General features: G+C 35.1%; 1 protein-coding gene and 1 long non-coding RNA gene across 4 annotated transcripts in view; one reads left to right on the forward strand and one right to left on the reverse strand.

The window, feature by feature from the left end:
• SLC12A2 (solute carrier family 12 member 2) overlaps positions 1–20,146 on the forward strand; it is a 112,748-nt gene that overhangs the window by 32,069 nt on the left and 60,533 nt on the right. For both annotated transcript variants that reach the window (XM_038552056.1, XM_038552057.1), the window contains exons 5-6: positions 16,525–16,664; positions 18,586–18,696. In XM_038552056.1, coding sequence (XP_038407984.1) covers positions 16,525–16,664; positions 18,586–18,696 — 251 coding nt within the window. The remainder of the gene's footprint in view (positions 1–16,524; positions 16,665–18,585; positions 18,697–20,146) is intronic.
• LOC119873881 overlaps positions 1–20,146 on the reverse strand; it is an 86,457-nt gene that overhangs the window by 13,660 nt on the left and 52,651 nt on the right. The gene's annotated exons all lie outside the window — the stretch shown is intronic.

The raw sequence follows: 20,146 nt of genomic DNA on the forward strand, positions 1-20,146 counted from the left end.
TGAAATTTTAAAAAATGCGTGACACTACAGCATGCTGACAGCACATGCCAGACTAGGACTCTCTTTGGAACAAGGAATTTTTTTTTCTTCCTTAAATTATCTCTATACCCGACGTGAGGCTCAAACCCACAGCCCTAAGATCCAGAGTTGTGTGCTTCACCAACCATGCCAGCCAGGCACCCCAGGAATCCTTCCTTGTTCAATGTAATTTTCCAAGGAGGAGGAAGAGTGGGACTTGAGGTTTAAAACAGACTGGAAGAGACTCATATAGGTGTGAATTTGCCATTCGTAACAGGAAATTCCTTTTGTCTTTAAGTGGGATGGGACCAAGAATGCCAGATGGATCTCCTCTATCCCAGTCACTGAGGACTTGATTTTTACTTGTTTTCTTAAAATGGTTACATGATGAAGAGAGGAGTAGAGGTAGAAAAATCTACAGGGTCAGGGTTCCAAAGGCTTAGATTGGAGAAATGGAGGGATAACATGAGAATAGTGAGGTCTGGAGACCCATCTCAATTTTCTATGAACTGGAGGTTGATTATTAACGGAATTAATAAATATTTTACCTAAACGTTGTGGTTGGCCTGTATAGTAATTTCAATTTATAGAGCTCCTTTTGAACTTGCCTAGCTATCTTATTAATATAAAGAACTGTTTTGAGGTCGTGTTCAACAGTTGATGTTGATTTTTAATCATAACATTTATTTATATTTTATTATTGAATAATATTTTATTCTCAGTTTATAGGGTATGTTTTTAGTTCTTTGGCAGTATGTGAAATACATACTTTTCTTAGCACTGTGTGCTTTTTACCAAGTAATCATAACATTGGCTTTAACAGTACATTTTAGAAATTAAACAGCAATCTAGAAAAGTATAGTCGTTTTTTAAAATATGAAGTGACTGCTAGTTTGTGAACAAATATAATAATGTCCAATTATGAAGTCTAGGATAAAAATAATATGGCAATGTTCAAAATTTCTAAAAAAAAAAATCAAAACTTAGAAGATAAAAGATGGGTAGTTTCAGGCTTAATTAGTTTTTAGGAAGGATTTGAGGGTGCAAAAAGGTACTAGCAGATTAGAGAATCTTGTCCTCAGTTCTCTGCTTGCGCAGAATAAGAATAGCAGTACCAAGTAACTTGGGCAGGTACCTCTTCACCTTCATCTCTGCCACAGTCCCTGGCCTAACAGACAAATACATTCTACAGATGATTGTATCCTGCAAGGAGCCCAGAGCTCTTAACTATTTTGCAAAACCTTATCTGAGAGCTGCATTTTACGTGTGGGCCACATGCAGCAGGTTCTCGAAGAGAGTGCTGGCCAGCAGCCACTTCTACTTAGATTTGCATTTTCTAGATGTCACAGATCAGAGTTCTTCCATCCTCTTTCATAAATGAGTCTTATGAATATGGACTCATTTATAAAATAGTAAATACTAGTTTTTGAATCATGTTTTATTATATATGCTGAGCATTAGGTTGAAAGCAAGGTTCAGTATACTTTCAAATAAAAATCCAGGTTACATCAAAATCAGGTTGTTCTGAAAATGTAAAATTAATATAAACCTGCCTATTCCATAATGGAAATGAAATTTCATCTTGTATTTCAGTCATTGGCAGATAATTGTTGAGCTCTTTGTGACAGGCACTGGGTTTGTAACAATGAAAGTCAGACAAGATCCTATTTTCTTGGAGCCCTGTTCAGATAATAGTGGCAATTATTTTTTGAAATCTAACTGCAAGGTGTGATACATGAAACTTAACTGCTAGGAATGATAATGTAGTTTTGCCATAGATTACCTATGGTATTTCATGCAACATTGTTGTTAATCAGAGGTATAATTTGTATGGATGAGGAGAACAAAAATGAAACAATTACACTTGTTTTTTCAACGAATTTAAATTTCATGCAGATTTTACTGGTGAATCTTTTTTAAGAGTCCGTAGTATGTCAGATTTGTGTTTATATACTCTATCTTTTTCATTTCTCTGAAATAATTGAACACCTCCTCATTCTCTATATAGGTAAAATTAAACATTGAAAGTAATACTAACATTTTTTGCATGGATTGTAAGTGACAAAGTGCTTTCTGTATTGGTAAAATCAGATTATCATTTGTCAGATTTTTTCTTTAGTCCATTATGTAACTATTCTTCCTGTCATCACCAAACAAGAAGTTGTAACTTAGAATTAAACTCCATAGTTCTTTCCTTTTATTGCTAATTTATTTCAAATTACAACTTTCTATATCAATAAAATGTCTGAAAAAGCTGTAATAAGCAGTTCTGTAACAGCTATATTTTGAAGTTTTAGTAGACTTAAGCATAACATTGTGTTTTCGGTTTAGTTAAAAAAAAACAAAAACAAAAACAAAAATACACTACTTATAAGCCACAAGTAGTCCAAATGTGAATCTGGCAAGCAATTGTAAATACTTGTAAATAGTTTTCTCTTCGACTCATTTGGCGGCATTTCAATTTTGCCAGTCTTTAATGATTAAAAATACTTTAACTTGGTTCCGAAATTGCCTCAAAATTAGGGCTATATGCCCTGATTCTTCAAGATTAACTAATTCAAGTGACCAGTCACAGTGATAATACAGCACCTAGTCCTAGTTTGAAGATTTCATGTTGCTTGACACATTTTTTTCTCTACTTGACTTAATGATGGCAACAGAATAGAGGAAATTTGCCCAATGTTAAGAGGCAAACAAACTATTATATATTGGTAAACAGGGTATTAGAATGTATTTCCTAGAACGATAAACAAGATGGGTATAGGATCCATTTGGATCTCTTAAAACTCTATTGTATGGTTATAGAAAATGGTTCCTTGGAATTTTACATAAGGTAGCTTCAGATAAACTATTCAATGAGTGTACAGAAGTAGGTAATTTACTGCTGTAAGAACTCTGGTGTATTTTCTAATCATATTATAGGAACTCTGAGTAGCAATTGTTAGATAGTTTATTTTCTCATTGATAATGTTATATTTTTGTTATTTTCACTTTTGATTTGTTTCTTCCTTGATACACCAACAAAACCTTTATTTTACACAATTTCCACAGATACTGTAAAATACATAGATGATTCATTTTACATATATTGATCTTTTCATCCATGGGAAATACAGGATGTCTCCTCACAAACTTTTCATTTTCCTCTGTTTTTTGGGTAACAACTTTTTGAAGTTTTTTATTAGTTAGAAATTTCAAATTTTTTAAGTGTAGTTGACCCATACTGTTACCATTAGTTTCAGATACAACTTTGTGATTTGACAAGTTGATATATTATGCTATGTTCGTAAGTGTATAGGTACCATCTGTCCCATAACATCCCTGTTACAGTACCATTGGCTATATTCCTTATGTTGTGCCTTTTATTCCTGTGACTTAGTCTTTCGGTAACTGGAAGCCTTTATCTTCTTTTCCCCTACATCCACTTTGTTCAACGTCCAACTCCCCTCCCCTTTGGCAACCATCAGTTTGTTATCTGTATTTATAGGTCTGACTTTGCTCTTTATTTGCTTTTTCATCTGAGGGTATTTTTTTTTTTTCAGATTCCACCTTTAAGTAGAATCAAAGTTTTTTTTGTCTTTTTCATTGTGCTTATTTTACTTAGCATAATACTGCCTAGGTCCATCCATGTTGCCTCAACTGACACAGTCTCATGCTTTTTTATGGCTGTGTAATATTCCATCACACACACACACACACACACACACACCCTTATCTATTTGTCAGTTGGTGGACACTTAGGTTCCTTCCATATCACTTCAACATAATATCTATGAAAATTCTGAGAGCATTTTTCACAGAAATAGGAAAAATGGTCATGGAACCATAAAAGACCCTGAATAGTCCAGCAGTCTTGAGAAAGAACAAAGCTGGAGGCATCATAGTTCCTGATTTCAAACCATGTTTCAAAGCTATAGCAATCAAAATGTTATGGTGGTCGCATTAAAAGGTGCATAGACCTGTGGAATAGAATCAAGAACCCAGAAATAAACTTAGGTCTATACACTAATCTAGTATTTGACAAGGGAGCTCAAGAATACTCAATGTGAAAAGGATAATCTCTTCAGTGGGAAACTGGATATTCACATACAAAAGAAATTAGACCCCTGTCGTAGATCACTCATTAGAAATTAAGTCCAAGTGGATTAAGGACTTAAATCTAAGACCTAAACCCATGAAATTCCTAGAACAAATTATAGGAGTGAAGCCCTATACTTTGGCCTCTCTAGTGATTTTTTTGGATAGAACACCAAAAGCAGAAGAATGAAAGCAAAAATCAGCAAATGGGACTGTATCGAACTACAGTGCTTCTGCACTGCCCAAGAAACCGTGAGCAGAAGGAAAAGACAACCTACAGAATGGCAGAAAATAATTGCAAATCCTATATCTGATGAGGGGTTAATACCCAAAATAGAGAAGGAATTACACCTCAATAGCAACAAACCAAATAATCTGATTAAAAAATGTACAAAAGACCTGTATGGACATTTCTCTAAAGAAGACAAGTTCATGAAAAGGTGGTCAACATCACTAATCATCATGGAAATGCAAATCAGAGCCACAATGAATTGCCACCTTGTACCTGTTAGAATGGTTATTATCAAAAAGGCAAGAGATAATAAATTCCAGTGAGAATGTGAGAAAAGGGGACACTTGTGCACTATTGGGGATGAAAATTGATACAGCCACCCTGGCAGACAATATGGAGGTTCTTCAAAAAACAGAGCTACCATATGATCCAATAGTCCCACTTCCTTGGTATTTATTCAGAGGAAATGAAATCACTATTTGTTAGAGATGTTTGCACTTCCGTGTTCATTGCATTACTCATATAGCTAAGACGTGGAAACAGCTTAAGTGTTCACTGATGGATGAATAAAAAAAGAAATCACACACACAAATTTAGCCATTAAAAGGATGTGTTACCATTCGCAACAACATAGATGGACCTGAGGGCGCTATACTAAGTGGAGTAAGTTAGAGAAAGGCAAATGCTATATAATCTTACATATATGTGGAATCTAAAAAAGCCAGACTGCTAGAAACAGAGTGTAGAAAGGTTGTTACCCGGGGTTGATAGGTAAGGGAAATGATGAGATGTTGACGAGACTTTCAGTTATAAGAAGTAGTTATGGGGATCTAATATACAGCATGCAGACATCATGAGTATTGTATACTTGAAAATTCCTGGGAGTAGATCTGAAATGTTCTTATCATAAAACAACAAAAATGGAAATTCTGTGTGGTGAAGGATATATTAACCTTATTTTGGTAAACATTTTGCAACATGTACAGGTGCATGTTGCATTGTGTATCTGAATATCATATGTCAGTTATATCTCAGTAAAGCTGGAAAAATATTAGTTGACCCTACATTTGTAGGTCTATCTCTGGACACTCTGGTGGTCACGTTGTTAAATTTTTATTTTTAAAGATTTTATTCATTTATTTGAGAGAGAGAGGACCAGCAGAAGGGAGAGTCAGAGGGAGAGGGAGTGGGAGAAGCAAGCTTCCCACATGGGAGTCAATCCCAGGACCCCGTGATCAAGACCTGAGCTGATGGCAGACACTTAACTGACAGCCACCCAAGCACCCCAAATTAACTTTTATTTTAACTGGAGTCCATTACCCTTTAAATTTCATTTTATGTCTTTTCCTACCTTATAGTTGGATCCATTTGTGTTCTAAATTGAATTACTTTCAAGCTACTCTTTGAAGGAAGTTCATTTTGGTAGAAAATGTGTGTCAGAATTTGAGTTTGTTCAGAATTACTTACCCATACCTGGATCACATGTTGACTGATTTTTCAAGATCATATTGGACAATAAGATTTCTTGTGTAGTTTTTATCAAGGATGAGCAATAGTTATAATAAAAGAAGGTGAAATAGTTTAGAGGAAATTAACCTGGACTTGGACAGGTTTGTTGGTATTTCTAAATATCAAAACTTTTTTCACATTAATGTACAACATTTATTCCATGTTAGCAGATAAAAAGAGCTATGTATTGACTGGTAATTGAACCATGTGTATTTTTTTTTCTTAGAGTTTTATTGCGATATAATTAAAATACAGCACTGAGTAAGTTTGAGATGTTACAGCAGAATGATTATACTTACATATATTGTGAATAAGTTGCCATAATAAGTTTAGATAACATCCATCATATCATGTAGATATAAGGGAAAAAGAAAAAAAAAACATGTTATTTTCCTTGTGAAGAGAACTTTTAAGAGCTGTGTGTGGTTTAAGAAATGTCTCTTTTGTGGCATAATTGGTAATGTGGCATCCAGAGTGCACGTTCAAAAGGATAGTAAGTACTGCTCCTCCCTTCCTGCCTAGCTGTGTGTGGGTTTTTGTGTATTTTATTTTGAAAGTCCCATTTAATTTGAGTTCAGTTCATTTGTTCTGAATATTCTTAATAGCTGTATCTGATAATCCTACTTTCTACAAAGATTGATTAGTAAATGGAGCTCTAATCAAAAATTGCTCCTGACCATGCACATTCGCACTGGTTAATTATGGGTTATTCATTTTATTGTTCTTATTAGAAAAAACTAGGTGATCATTGATTAATGCTTGAGAACAAAAATTGGCAAGACAAAACTCACTAGAAAGTGAGCTGTCAAAAAAAAAAAAAAAAAAAAAAGAAAGAAAGTGAGCTGTCAAATCTACTGACTCCTGATTAAGAAACAGGATATGGTTGATTTTTTTAATGAAATGTCTACTTAGCAAAAACCTTTGTTACCCTTCCACCATTCATGAAGTTCTGTAATTTAGGTAATAGACAAGGAAACGATTTTTAGTATTTTGCCCAAATTTAAAATAGAATTGTAATAAAACTTTATTTTTCCCAGGAGTTTCAGGTTAATTCTTAGAACAGTAAGAATAGTTAAAACAGTCATTTTAGTGTTGATTTTACTTGTAAGACTAATCAACACATCACATGGTCTTTTCGTGGTCACCTGTTACATAAAGTCACAATTTATCCAAATCTCTGTGTCCTCATGTAAAACGAAGAGTCAAGCCTGATGACCATTGAGTTGCCTTATTGTGCTAGGATCCTGTGAGGTTACAACCTAAGAATCACAGAAGTAATGAAGAGGGAGTGTGCTAGGTGGTGGTGATGAATCTGGTCACAACTCTGTTCATTTTGCATATGTTCCATACTAATCCCCAACTTGGGTTGGGTTCTTTGTTTTTACAAAAAAAAAAAAAAAAAAAAAATATATATATATATATATATAGAGAGAGAGAGAGAGAGAGAGAGAAAATGTTGGATTTCATTGCCTTTTTTAAAAAAGATTTATTTATTTGAGAGAGAGACTCTCCAGTAGACTACCTGCTGAGCATGGAGCCCACTGCAGGGCTCCCATCTCATGACCTTGAGATTGTGACCTCAGCCAAAATAAGTCAGATGCTTGGGGATCCCTGGGTGGCTCAGCAGTTTGGCGCCTGCCTTCAGCCCAGGGCGTGATCCTGGAGTGCTGGGATCGAGTCCCGCGTTGGGCTCCCTGCATTGAACCTGCTTCTCCCTCCTCCTGTGTCTCTGCCTCTCTCTCTCTCGTCTATCATAAATAATAAATAAATAAATATTTTTTTAAAAAATCTTTAAAATAAATAAATAGATCTAAAAAAAAAGTCAGATGCTTAGTGGACTGATCCTCCTAGACTCCCCGATTTAATTGCCTTTTAAGAAAAATTTCTCAAAAAAACAAAGGAAAACCAATTTAACACATAGTCCAGCTTAAAAGTAACTCGACTCCTTTCATTATAAGCAGTGAGCTGATGAACTTGCTTAGGACCCATTTAATCTTCTCTTGAAGTCTAACGCATGAAGATTTTTTTTGCTATATATCATTTTGACTAGGGTAGTTTTTAAGTTTTAAAATGCTAGTTTTTTTGGTTTTTTTTTTTTTAAGATTTTAATTTATTTGTTTATTCATGAGAGACACAAAGAGAGACAGGCAGAGACATAGGCAGAGAGAGAAACAGGCTCCATGCAGGGAGCCCCACATGGGACTTGATTCCAGGACTCCAGGATCATGCCCTGGGTCAAAGGCAGATGCTCAACCGCTGAGCCACCCAAACATCCCTAAAATGCTAGTTGTTGACAGTAGATTATAGTTGACTAGATCAATATTATTGAAGTAAAATTCACATGTAGTGAAATGCATATATTTTAAGTTTACAGCTCTATGAGTTTTTTTCTTTAAGATTTTATTTATTTATTCATGAGAGACACACAGAGAGAGAGGCAGAGACACAGGCAGAGGGAGAAGCAGGCTCCATGCAGGGAGCCTGATGTGGGACTCGATCCCAGGACTCCAGGATCACGCCCTGGGCCAAAGGCAGGCGCTAAACCGCTGTGCCACCCAGGAATCCCAGCTCTTTGAGTTTTAATAAGTATATAAACCTAGCTCAAACAAAATACATACTATTTTTTATCATACAAGAACGTTCCTTTATAATCATTCCCTCTCCTCTAGTGCAAGATGGAATTATATTCTGTTGAAGGTACTCTTTTTTTGTGTGTCTCACCACAATATGGTGTTTTTGGGATTCATTCATGTTGCTCTATGTTAGTAGTTTTTTGTAGTGTGGTATTAATCTATATTACTCTATTTTATGACTGTACACTTATAGTAATAAAATTAGTACCTATTTCTGGACATTTAAGTTATTTTAGTGTCATGCTAGTATGAATAAGCTAATAGGAGCATTCTTGTACAAGTCTTAGTGGTTGTATTTGTTTTTACTCATGTTGGGAGATTACCTATGAGTGGATTTGTTGATTTGTGTGGTACTTGTGTGTCTTATTTATAAGAATTGCCAAATGGTTTTCCATAGTGGTTGTACCATTTTATACTACCATCAACAATATATGAGACTTCCAGTTTGTACTTGTTGTTACCAACTCTTGTTATATATTTTTAATTATAGCTCTTCTTGTGGATGATTAATTATGGTAAGCATCTTTTTGTGTGCTTATGACCACTTGTATATCTTCTTTTGTAATATATTGGAATCTTTTGCCAATTTTTAAATTGTATTATCTTTTATTTATTTGTACGAGAATTTTTGTACATTCTGAATATAGTTGATTGTCTAACATAAGTAGTGTGTGTTTCTTTCCCCAGTTTTTGACTTGCCTCATCATTTTTATAATTTTCCTAATCCTGTCTTTCAGAGTGTCAAAGTTTGCCATTTTGATGAAATCCAGATTCTTGGGATTCCTTTTATTGTACTGGCCTGAAATTTTTCGCTTATCCCAAGATCATGAAGATATTCTTTTCTGTTTTTGTTTAGAATCTTTATAGTTTTAGCTTAGGTTTTTGACTTATCAATGGTCTCAAATTAACTTTTGTTTATTAGTGAGACAAAGGTTTGGTTCTCTCCTCTCCCTTTCTCCCTTCTTAGATATCCACTTGGTCTATTACCATTTGTTCAAACAGCTAGCTTTTCTCTTTTGAATTAACTTTGATGCCCTTGTTGAAAAATCAATTATCTGTGTATTGTCTGGACTATATATTGTTCCATCGATAAGTTTGTTTCTCCTGTTGTGCCAATTACTATTGATTGTTTAATTCTATACTTTCTAAGTCTTCCAACTTTGTTCTTTTTCAACATTGTTTTGGCTCTTCTGGGTCCTTTGCATTTCTACCTAAATTTTTGAATTGGGCATACCAATTTCTACTAAACAAAACAAAAAAACCATGAAATCTTGATGGAGTTTGGTAATTCATTCTTTTTGGGAAGGATGGCAATGTTAACAATATAGAGTCTTCCAGTTTATGAAAATGGTATATCTCTCCATTTATTTAGATCTTTTGTTTCTTACAGGAGTGTTTTTTTTATTTTTTTAGTATAGGTGTTTTGCCTGTATTTTATTAAATTTACCCTTAAGTGTTTCGTGTTCTTTGGTCATAAATGGTATTTGTAAACTTTATTTTCCATGTTTTTGTTTCTTGTATAGAGAAGTAAAATAGACTTTTGTATTTTGACACCATTACTGTCTGATCTTGATTAATACAAACAGACATGTCATCTGTGAATACACATGGCTTATACTTTTACTTGCCAATTTTTAGGATTTTTTTTAATAAATTTATTTTTTATTAGTGTTCAATTTACCAACATACAGAATAACACCCACTCATCCTGTCAAGTGGCCCCCCCAGTGCCCATCACCCATTCACCCCCACCCCCTGCCCTCCTCCCCTTCCACCACCCCTAGTTCATTTCCCGGAGTTAGGAGTCTTTATGTTCTGTCTCCCTTTCTGATATTTCCCACACATTTCTTCACCCTTCCCTTATATTCCTTTTAACTATTACTTATATTCCCCAAATGAATGAGAACATATAATGTTTGTCCTTCTCCGATTGACTTACTTCACTCAGCATAATACCCTCCAGTTCCATCCACGTTGGAGCAAATGGTGGGTATTTGTCATTTCTAATGGCTGAGTAATATTCCATTGTATACATAAACCACATCTTCTTTATCCATTCATCTGTCGATGGACACCGAGGCTCCTTCCACAGTTTGGTTATTGTGGCCATTGCTGCTATAAACATCGGGGTGCAGGTGTCCTGGCGTTTCATTGCATCTGTATTTTTGGGGTAAATCCCCAACAGTGCAATTGCTGGGTCATAGGGCAAGTCTATTTTTAACTCTTTGAGGAACCTGCACACAGTTTTCCAGAGTGGCTGCACCAGTTCACATTCCCACCAACAGTATAAGAGGGTTCCCTTTTCTCCGCATCCTCTCCAACATTTGTGGTTTCCTGCCTTGTTAATTTGCCCCATTCTCACTGGTGTGAGGTGGTATCTCATTGTGGTTTTGATTTGTATTTCCCTGATGGCAAGTGATGCAGAGCATTTTCTCATGTGCATGTTGGCCATGTCTGTGTCTTCCTCTGTGAGATTTCTCTTCATGTCTTTTGCCCATTTCATGGTTGGATTGTTTGTTTCTTTGGTGTTGAGTTTAAGAAGTTCTTTAAAGATCTTGGAAACTAGCCCTTTATCTGATAGGTCATTTGCAAATATCTTCTCCCATTCTGTAGGTTGTCTTTTAGTTTTGTTGACTGTATCCTTTGCTGTGCAGAAGCTTCTTATCTTGATGAAGTCCCAATAGTTCATTTTTGCTTTTGTTTCTTTTGCCTTCGTGGATGTATCTTGCAAGAAGTTACTGTGGCTGAGTTCAAAAAGGGTGTTGCCTGTGTTCTCCTCTAGGATTTTGATGGAATCTTGTCTCACATTAAGATCTTTCATCCATTTTGAGTTTATCTTTGTGTATGGTGAAAGAGAGTGGTCTAGTTTCATTCTTCTTCATGTGGATGTCCAATTTTCTCAGCACCATTTATTGAAGAGACTGTCTTTTTCCAATGGATAGTCTTTCCTCCTTTATCGAATATTAGTTGACCATAAAGTTGACGGTCCACTTCTGGGTTCTCTATTCTGTTCCATTGATTTATGTGTCTGTTTTTGTGCCAGTACCACACTGTCTTGATGACCACAGCTTTGTAGTACAACCTGAAATCTGGCATTGTGATGCCCCCAGATATGGTTTTCTTTTTTAAAATTCCCCTGGCTATTCGGGGTCTTTTCTGATTCCACACAAATCTTAAAATAATTTGTTCTAACTCTCTGAAGAAAGTCCATGGTATTTTGATAGGGATTGCATTAAATGTGTAAATTGCCCTGGGTAACATTGACATTTTCACAATATTAATTCTGCCAATCCATGAGCATGGAATAATTTTCCATCTCTTTGTGTCTTCCTCAATTTCTTTCAGAAGTGTTCAATAGTTTTTAGGGTATAGATCCTTTACCTCTTTGGTTAGGTTTATTCCTAGGTATCTTATGCTTTTGGGTGCAATTGTAAATGGATTGACTCCTTAATTTCTCTTTCTTCAGTCTCATTGTTAGTGTATAGAAATGCCACTGATTTCTGGGCATTGATTTTGTATCCTGCCACGCTACCAAATTGCTGTATGAGTTCTAGCAATCTTGGGGTGGAGGCTTTTGGGTTTTCTAGGATTTTTTTTTTCTTTCTCTTTTTTTCGTTTGTTTAAAACATTTCAAATTAGTTTGAATTTCCAGTACTGTGGTGAATAGAAATGATAAGAATAAATACCTTGCCTTGTTTTCAGTCTTAGGTAGAATGAGTTCAATGTATCACAGCTAACAGGGTTGTTAACTGCAGGGATTTTGAAGATGTCACTTGTCAGATTGAGGAAGTTGTTGTTCTGAATTGTTTAAAATATTTATCCTGAATGGATATTGAATTTTGCCATGCTTTTCCCACATCTTCTGAAATGGTTATATGGTTTTCCTCCCTTAATTCTGTTACTGCACAAATTATATGGTTTTTTGAATTCTAAAACAACCTGGCATTTGTGGGATAAACTTTGCTTCTGCTACATTTTATTTGTCTACATTTGTTAAGGATTTTTGAGTCTAGGATCATGAGGAATATTCATTGGAAATCTTTTTTTCTATACCTTAGTTGGATTTTGGTATCACGATTATGCTCATCATAAAAGGGATGTTGACCTTCATTTCCTCTGTTTTCTGGAAGAATCTGTGTAAAATTGATTTTTTCTCCTCCTTATCAGTGAAACTATGCTTGTAGTTTATTTTAAATGTGTATTTGTATTTGTGTGTGGAGTTTTTTTATTATAAATCTTAATCTCTTAGCTATAGGATTATATTATTAATTTCCTGTTCTTACCACAGTTTGGGCATCCATTTCATCTGAGTTGCATATTCATTGCAATAAAATTACTATCTTACCTTTCAACTTCTTAATGACTGTAGGATTTATAATTATATGTCCCTTTTTAAATTAGTGATTTGTTACTTTATATTTTCTGTCTTGTCTCACTCATTGTCTACCAGTTTTATTAATGTTTTTGTAAACAACTTTTGGCTTTGTTAATTTTCCTTCATTGTTTTATGTATCAGTGGCTTCTGTTCTTTATTACTTTGTTTCTCTGATATTAGAGATCTTTCATACACTTAATTTAATTCTATTGTGGTCAGTAATATCCACTGTATGATTTCAGATTTGAAGTTAGTGACACTTATTTTATTGTCAGTAATCCATGTTTGATCTTAGGCTCTTGGTTAACCTAGTCACGGTTTTGGTTATTGATGTGAAATTTAGGAAGAGCTATAGGGAAATATATCCCCAATTCAATATGTAATAAAAGTGGAACCCAGTGTATGTAAGTATCAGTACTTAGTACTCTGGTATCTGACTCATTTATGTCTTCTGTACTCAGGATTTGGGGTAGTTTATAGCCATTCCCCCATGAGGAATTTTTTTTTTTTTCAATGTTAACTTCTGTGTTTGCTTGACAAGTAGATTTTTTTGAAAGAAAGTAGTTACTCTTGTCTGTTGATGCCTTTTAATCACTCCTAATTCTTTATCTCTCTCATCATCATTTTCGGTGATAACAAAAAGTCTGATTTTTGTCATGCATATTGTATGATAACAACTTCAGCCAGACCCTGAGTTTAAGCCCAGTTCTTCCCCTGCTGCCTGTATGACCCTGTTCAATTTACTTAATCTTTCTAAACCTTCACTTTCTCATATATAAAATGGGAATGATAATAGTATTTAGCTAGAATTAAGTAAAATGTAATTTTTAACAAAACAAATTATAAATGAAGATAAATACCTGCTTTATGCTTATTAGTAAAACTACCAGACCAGTCTGTCTGAGTAGTAGGTCTTTAATACTATCATTTGATGTTGATGAAAACAAAAAAAAAAAAATAAAAGAAAACTACTTTTAAAACTGGTTGCCTGTAGAAAGGAGGAGTAGAAGTGAAAGAAACAGGGCAGAGAGTATTTCCTTTTCATTGGGAGTAAAAGTGTAGTGAGATTAGCAGATACTCTCAGAGTATTCTTTATTACCCACACATTCTTTATTTTCTTGGAAAAAATACAAATCTTTGAAATATTAACAAAACTAGACGTGAGGTTTTAAGGGTTAGGTATTTAAGTTGCAGAAGATTTAAATTGCCATTCTGAAATAGCAGAATTGGGCAGCCCGGGTGGCTCAGTGGTTTAGCGCCACCTTCGGCCCAGGTTGTGATCCTGGAGACCTGGGATCGAGTCCCGCGTCGGGCTCCCTGCATGGAGCCTGCTTCTCCCTCTGCCTATGTCTCTGCCTCACTTGCTCGCTCGCTCTGTGTCTCTCATGAATAAATAAAATCTTAAAAAAAAAAAAATTGTTTTGAAATGGCAGAATTTCCCTACTTATAATATCCTCATTCCTAAGGTGAATTTCCCCTTTCTATTATGTTTCACCAAATTAAATGCACCTTAAGATACATATTTTTTCTTCTTGGTAATAGATTTGAAATAAATAGAAAGCACATCATGAATGAATTAGTTGCTTTTATAGGTCCTATTGGTGATGTTTCTCATTCTCAGGTTATTTTCTTTTTTTTTTTTTTTTAAAGATTTTATTTATTTATTCATGAGAGACACACACAGAGAGAGAGGCAGAGACACAGGCAGAGGGAGAAGCAGGCTCCATGCAGGAATCCTGACGTGGGACTTGATCCCGGATCTCCAGGATCACGCCCTGGGCTGAAGGCGGCCCTAAACCGCTGAGCCACCGGGTCTTTTTTTACATTAAGATTTTATTTATTTATTTGAGAGAGAGAGCACAAGCATGAGTGGGTAGAAGGGCAGAGAGTCCCCACTCAGCAGGGAACCCACAGCTCAGGACTCAATTTCAGGACGCTGAGATCATGACTAGAGCTGAAGTCAGGCCTAACTGCCTGTACCACCCAGTTGCCCCTCCTTCTCAAGTTTATATTGTCAACTGTTGAAACACATGAGTAGTTGAATGATTCCAATTAACCTTTCATGGTGACCTTATTTTCTTATCTATGAAATCAGGATACATATGTAATTTATTGTTGATATTGGCATAAATGAAAAGTTTATTTTTTATATGTTTTTTAAAGATTGATTTATTCATTCATGAGAGACAGAGAGAGAGGCAGAGACACAGACAGAGGGAGAAGCAGGCTCTTCACAGGGAGCCCGATGCGGGACTTCATCCCAGATCCTGGGACCACGCACTAAGCAAAAGGCAGACACTCAACTGCTGAGCCACCCAGGCATCCCTAAATGAAATAGTTTAAATCAATTTTGAGAACATATAGGATTTTGAGAACATATATGTTAAATATAGTCTTGATAATTAGATAATCCAAGGATTTTCCTTGTGATTAATTATAATGTAGTTTAATGTCTTATGCTAAAATCTTTGATGTAAAAAATTGTCCTCATATAAATCTATTAGAATTTTTTAGTGTTCAGAAATATTTCTGGGAAATTTTAAAGTAATTTCATCTGATTAAAAACCGTAAGACCAATTATTACAAATGATTAGGTTGCATTTTTTTCTTGAGGCTTTCCAAGGTGGTAGAAATTATTAATTGGTAAGATAAGGAAGTTTTGGGTGGATAGATTTAAAGTGTAGAATATTTTGAGAGAATTGATAGAATTAATTATAAAACCTTTTACAGGTTTTATTTTTTTTATATTTTATATTTTTAAAACACTTTTACAGGTGTTTTCAAAATGAAGTTTGCATACTTTATTGAGCAGTAGAATTTTTTGATGTGTTTGTTTTCATTATACTGAGAGAACAGGAGAAATGCTCAGCTGTTAAATGGCATTTTATTAGATGGTCTTAATTAAACAGTTCATCAGTATCTGAAAAAAATGTATATAATGTCATATAACCAAATTATTATTAAAACTAAGTTTGTTTATGACCTAGAGGCCAGAAATAAATTAGAAGTTTGGAAGAAAAAAAGAAAAAAAAAAAAGAAGTTTGGAAGAATTATTAGAGATTTCAACTAAGCATTAGATTGACTCAGAATCATAATACTGATTAATATTTAAGTTAGAAAAATACTTGTTTTATGATAGTTCATTTAATGTCCTTGTTGACTATGACATTTAGGCAGGATTTATTAAATATAAACTGTATTTACTTAGGATACCACCTTATGCTTGCTGTTCTTTGAAGTTTCTTAGGAAATTAAGTCTTACTATTCACATTACCAACAAATTACTGTACCAATATAAGTTACTGAAATCATCTCAACTATAACTTTAACAGTTACATTAAGATTAAAAACACTACTTAGAAAACCATTAGGAGATGATATTGGTATTTATGAATATGAGCAGGAGGCTTTTGTTCATTCTAGTCTAAGCTTTAGAAGAGAAAATAGGGATTTAAAAAGCCAGATGATTTTATATTTGATATGGGCAGAATTCTCTGAGTGTTGAGAACTGTTAATGAATGAAGTGGGTTGTAAAGAATTCTTTTGGGATGTTTATTTCTGAAAATATGCTCACCCACTTGCTTATTAATTTAACTGCTATGCTTACTGGAGGCATGTGATTTCTGACTTTTAAAATCCTAACTTCAGTATTTTTGGTTTTTTTCCCCCCTTTCCTTTAGGAGGAGCATATTATTTAATATCTAGAAGTCTAGGGCCAGAATTTGGTGGTGCAATTGGACTGATCTTCGCTTTTGCCAATGCTGTTGCGGTTGCTATGTATGTGGTTGGATTTGCAGAAACTGTGGTGGAGTTGCTTAAGGTAATTTCCCTTTCTAAACATTTGTTTCCCAAATCTTTATTGAGGGGTTATGTGCCACTTCCCATATTAGATCCTAGGAAAGCAGTGATGGACACAAAACGTGTCCTTCAAAAAATTTAGTGTAGGAGACAAACTAATGATGAGACATTGTCAGAAATGGGGTCATGCATGGTAGGGGACCTAGGCATCACAAAGGGTAATCATTCAACTTACTACCACCCAGGAAAGGGGATCACAAAGGAGTGTGAGGAAAGGTTTTCCAAGAAAGGGATTCTAGGTGTTAGGCAAGTAGGAGAGGTAGGGTATGACATGAAGGGGATAAGGGAGAAAAGGGAAAAAAAGACCTGGAAAGGGTAGAGTACGGTGTGTTTTTAAAAAACATTCTGTAAATATTTCTCTATGATTGGAGCACAAAGAGGAGAGATTTAGGACTGACTGACGGCGGGACGGGTCAAATCAGGAAAGGTATTGTCTGCTGTTAAACTGTGGTTTTAATCTCAATTGTAGTGAGGGGCACATGATCAAATTGGGGCCTGAAGAAACACCTGATCACAGTATATATGGAGCATGGATCTGAGGAATCACAGGTGGAGAGGGAGACCATTTAGGAGGTTGTAGCTATCCTGGGAAAGGGATGGTGGCACACATTCAAACAATGCCTAGTGGAGCTGGACATGTGGGTGAACTGGAGAGATTTTAAAAATGTTAAATGAGTAGACTTGATGATTATTGGGATATGGGAAATTAGAGAAAGAGAAGGAAGGATTTCAGGTTTATATACAGATTTCTGAGTTGGAGGTTTTTTTTAAAGATTTTATTTATTTATTCATGAGAGACAGAGAGGCAGAGACATAGGCAGAGGGAGAAGCAGGCTCCCTACAGGGACCCCGATATGGGGACTCCCAGGACTCCAAGATCACACCCTGAGCCAAAGGCAGACACTCTACCACTGAGCCACCCAGGCATCCCTGAGTTGGAGGGTTAAATGAAGGGTAATGGCATTCACTGTGAAATAGAAGCATAGGAGAGTTTAGTTTGGGATGTCTGATTTGAAGAACGATTGGTATATCTAAGTAGAGTTGGCCAGGAAGTAGTTGATAATACTACTCTGGAGTTTAGAAGATAATTTGTTTGAAAAGAGTCATTGGGATATGTGTAGTTAAAGCAGTAGAAGTGAAATAGAATTCAGCATTATTAACTGAGAGGGACCTTGAAAGACACCTATGGTTGTTCATGTTAGGTTAGGTTGTAACTCTTTTCTTCTGTAGTCATATGCGGTCTGTTAGGAAGTATAAGATTTGAGAGGGACTGGCACTGGCATTGACATTGACCTTATCTGTAGAGGCCAAAGGGATGGGAAAAGCAAGGGCTTTGAGAAAGCAAGCAGTATAACTATTAAGAGTTAATACTCTTCCATTATTTAGTTTAGCATGTTTTTAATGTCACTGATAGTAAACCACAAACATTTTTGCTTAAAGAGCAGGAACAGTGGGTGTTTTTTGGACGACTGCATGAAAGTGTATTCATCTCTTTTTCTTATGCAACTTAAAAGACCATTAAAAGCATGACTTTGCTAATCACAGTGATACAAAATACATTTCTTTAAAAAGTACTGTGAGTTCTGCTTAGGCACAGCATGATTTTTATTTGCTTGTTAGAAATTTCAGTTTTGATTTATTGAGTCTGTATTAAGTGTAGCATTAATTTGATAATTTTTTTGATTTCTTGAGATTCTCGAATGGTGCCTCAATAGTACATACTTGTTACTTTTTCTTAGGTCTCCCTGTTCATTCCTTACATAGGCATTTATTCCACTTCTTCATGTAAGAAGTTCTGATGTCTCTGAAGTGTTTCCAAAAGAATTAAAGACTTTTCTGAATAACTAATATTGTTCATTACATTTATAATTCTCTTTTTCTAGGAACATTCCATACTTATGATAGATGAAATCAATGATATCCGAATTATTGGAGCCATTACGGTGGTGATCCTTTTAGGTATCTCAGTAGCTGGAATGGAGTGGGAAGCGAAAGTAAGTAACAAACTCACTGGAATATATCTGTACATATTTAACATATGAACTTTTAGAGCTTTTGTTTATGGACCACTCTAAAGTGTGGTAGTATTTTTAGATTTTGAAGATTCCTTAAGTGTTCATTTTCAGAGAAGTTTATGTATCAGACAAGGCAGGGAAAGGAATGTTTGGTGAAAACAGTGTAGCATCTACTTAAACACAGTACTTTCTAACTTTGGACTTCCTATCCCTTCTCACCTCCCTTTCTCCCTCCTCCCCTCTCTTAATCTTGTTTGAAGTTATTTAGAATCACTCAGGTCAATATGTTAGGTAGCCCAAATTAAGCTCTTGGCTTTGTAATTTATTTAAAAGTTCAACTTCAAAAATAAACACAAGGACAATAAACTACCAAGTTAGTTCCCATGAGAGCTTAGAGGCACTCATTTTGCTCCTTGTTGTTGAAGTCTCAGAAGTCATGGCTACCAAAGCCAGGACCACTGTTTCTGGGAAAAAAAGTCACATGTTAACCTTGCTGAAGTCACATGTTAACCTGTAGGCAGAGCACTTGCAATTATTTCTGTGTGTTTAAGAGAATGTTCCTCAATACACCTCTGCTTTCCTGACTAATGCATATCCATCCACAAGGATGCTGCTGAGGATCTCCAAGTCTCTTCTAGGTGTCTTCATGTTCCTTCTTATAAATCATGTAAGACCACATATTTCTGCTATATATGAGCTGTGGTAATACTTACTAGGTCAGAAATTAGAAAAATTGTAAAGAATAATATTCCCAAGGTTGTTTTTTTAAGTCAAAAGTATATAATTAAATCATTTACTTATGTATTTAAGTAGCTGACTTTACTGAAAAGAATAGAATTTCATACTACCTGACATGATTAGCATTTAAGCAGTTTTTATTCCCATGGATGACACAGGGTTTTCATGAGTATCTATTTAACTTTATTGGGAGTTTGAGAGTGGAGAAGGAGAGGTGGGGGAAGGGGGCAAAATAGTGAATGTAGTCAAATGTATAAAATTGCAGTTATGAAATAAAGTCACAGGGATGTAATGTGCAGCATGGTGACTATAGTTAATAATGTATTGCATATCTGAAAGTTGTTTTTTTAAAAATGTAGGTCTTAAAATTCTCATCACAAGAAAAAACAATTCTTTATGATCCTGGATATTAACTAGACTTGTATGATCATTTCACAATTACATGTGTATAAATATTGAATCTCTTATGTGGTACAGTGGAAACTGATACATTGTTATATATCAGTTATATCCCATGAAAACAAAACAAAAAGAGTGATGGAGAGGAGATGGTAATTCTCATAGATTGTTCCTTCAAGTCCCATTGCTACTTAAATCCTCTTCCTGGATATTGTCTTCTTCTTTCTGTACTTTTTCTTCTTTTCATCCTGTGGCTGTCAGACATTAAACGTTATGTTTGGACTTGGTATAA

The sequence above is a fragment of the Canis lupus genome, chromosome 11 (assembly GCF_011100685.1).
Source record: "Canis lupus familiaris isolate Mischka breed German Shepherd chromosome 11, alternate assembly UU_Cfam_GSD_1.0, whole genome shotgun sequence".
NCBI classification, from domain to species: Eukaryota; Metazoa; Chordata; class Mammalia; order Carnivora; family Canidae; genus Canis; species Canis lupus.